The sequence below is a fragment of the Helobdella robusta genome (genome assembly GCF_000326865.2).
Source record: "Helobdella robusta unplaced genomic scaffold HELROscaffold_9, whole genome shotgun sequence".
In the NCBI taxonomy this organism is placed as follows: Eukaryota; Metazoa; Annelida; class Clitellata; order Rhynchobdellida; family Glossiphoniidae; genus Helobdella; species Helobdella robusta.
Window position 1 is genome coordinate 3,227,200 of NW_008705512.1, and position 1,074 is coordinate 3,228,273.

At 34.0% G+C, this 1,074-nt stretch overlaps 1 protein-coding gene across 1 annotated transcript in view; it reads right to left on the bottom strand.

Annotated features, from left to right (window-relative positions):
* Positions 1-392: 392 nt before the first annotated feature.
* The window catches only part of HELRODRAFT_166242 (hypothetical protein), a gene marked incomplete at both ends in the record, with an annotated part of 1,239 nt that continues 557 nt past the window's right edge, over positions 393-1,074 (bottom strand). The window contains one exon of the mRNA XM_009033219.1: positions 393-1,074. This exon is cut by the window's right edge and continues 557 nt beyond it. Coding sequence (XP_009031467.1) covers positions 393-1,074 — 682 coding nt within the window.

Genomic DNA, 1,074 nt, shown 5'->3' on the forward strand with positions numbered 1-1,074 from the left:
TTAACAATTCAAAAGATGTAGAAGGAAATAAAAGGTCATCACGAACAATATATTTTAAAACACTAGATATAAATATACCAACACCACCTCCTAAAGAAGAAACACGATTTTTTGACACAAAATTAAATTCAGGCAAGTTAATTAAATTAACATTTGTATCATTCAACCAGGTTTCAGTAACGCATATTAATGAAAAACAATTATTGCAAACATTTATGAGAGTTGCGAGTTCAGACATCTTATTAAAAAGACTTCTGCTATTTATGTGCATTATTGTAAAAGGATTAGGGATACTAATAAACGAATTAACTTCCTCTGGTAGTTTAAGAAGAGATTCGTCGAAGATGTTGTTGAAAATGTTGACATCCGGGTCTAACGAAGTTAAAACTGAGTTAGCCATTAATAGATGATGGTGCAACAGCGTTAGAAACCGATTGTTGAACATGATTGTTGAAAAAGCACCATTCGTGAAGGACGACACCGTTAGGCCAGTTGTCCTCGTTCAGCACCTTGTCTAGATCACTTTCAAGAAACAAAATTCTGAAAGCTGCGCTCGTTTTTGAGTCACTAGTTTGAGAATTATTATTATTATCATTATTAGTTGAACTTTTTTTGTTGAAAATGGATTTAGTCAGGGGTATAGCAGATATCGCGTTAACGTTGATCGACTTTAGATGATTGATGACGTCTTCAGAAGTGCATTGATCCAACTTGCCGACGTAGACCAGCTTTTTACGCGGTTCCATTTTCATTGGTCTTATGGTCGATGAACAGTCGTTTTTTCTACCAATGACTTTTTTCGTCTGATCAATTTTTTGTTTACGTTGAACCGACAGTGTAGCCGCTGATTTAGCCACAACAAGAGGTAATGTTCTAGGTTTGTTTTTATTTTTATTCCGTTGGACTAAAGTAAAATTATCGTCACTTTGGTTATCATCACTAGGTATATCCATAGCGACTCTATCACCCCACGTTGGTTTTATATTATTTGTTGGAGTTCTTGTTGTATCATTATTCAATTTATTATTTTTGTTAACAAAACGTGCAGTAGTTGAAATATTGTTGTTTAAAGGT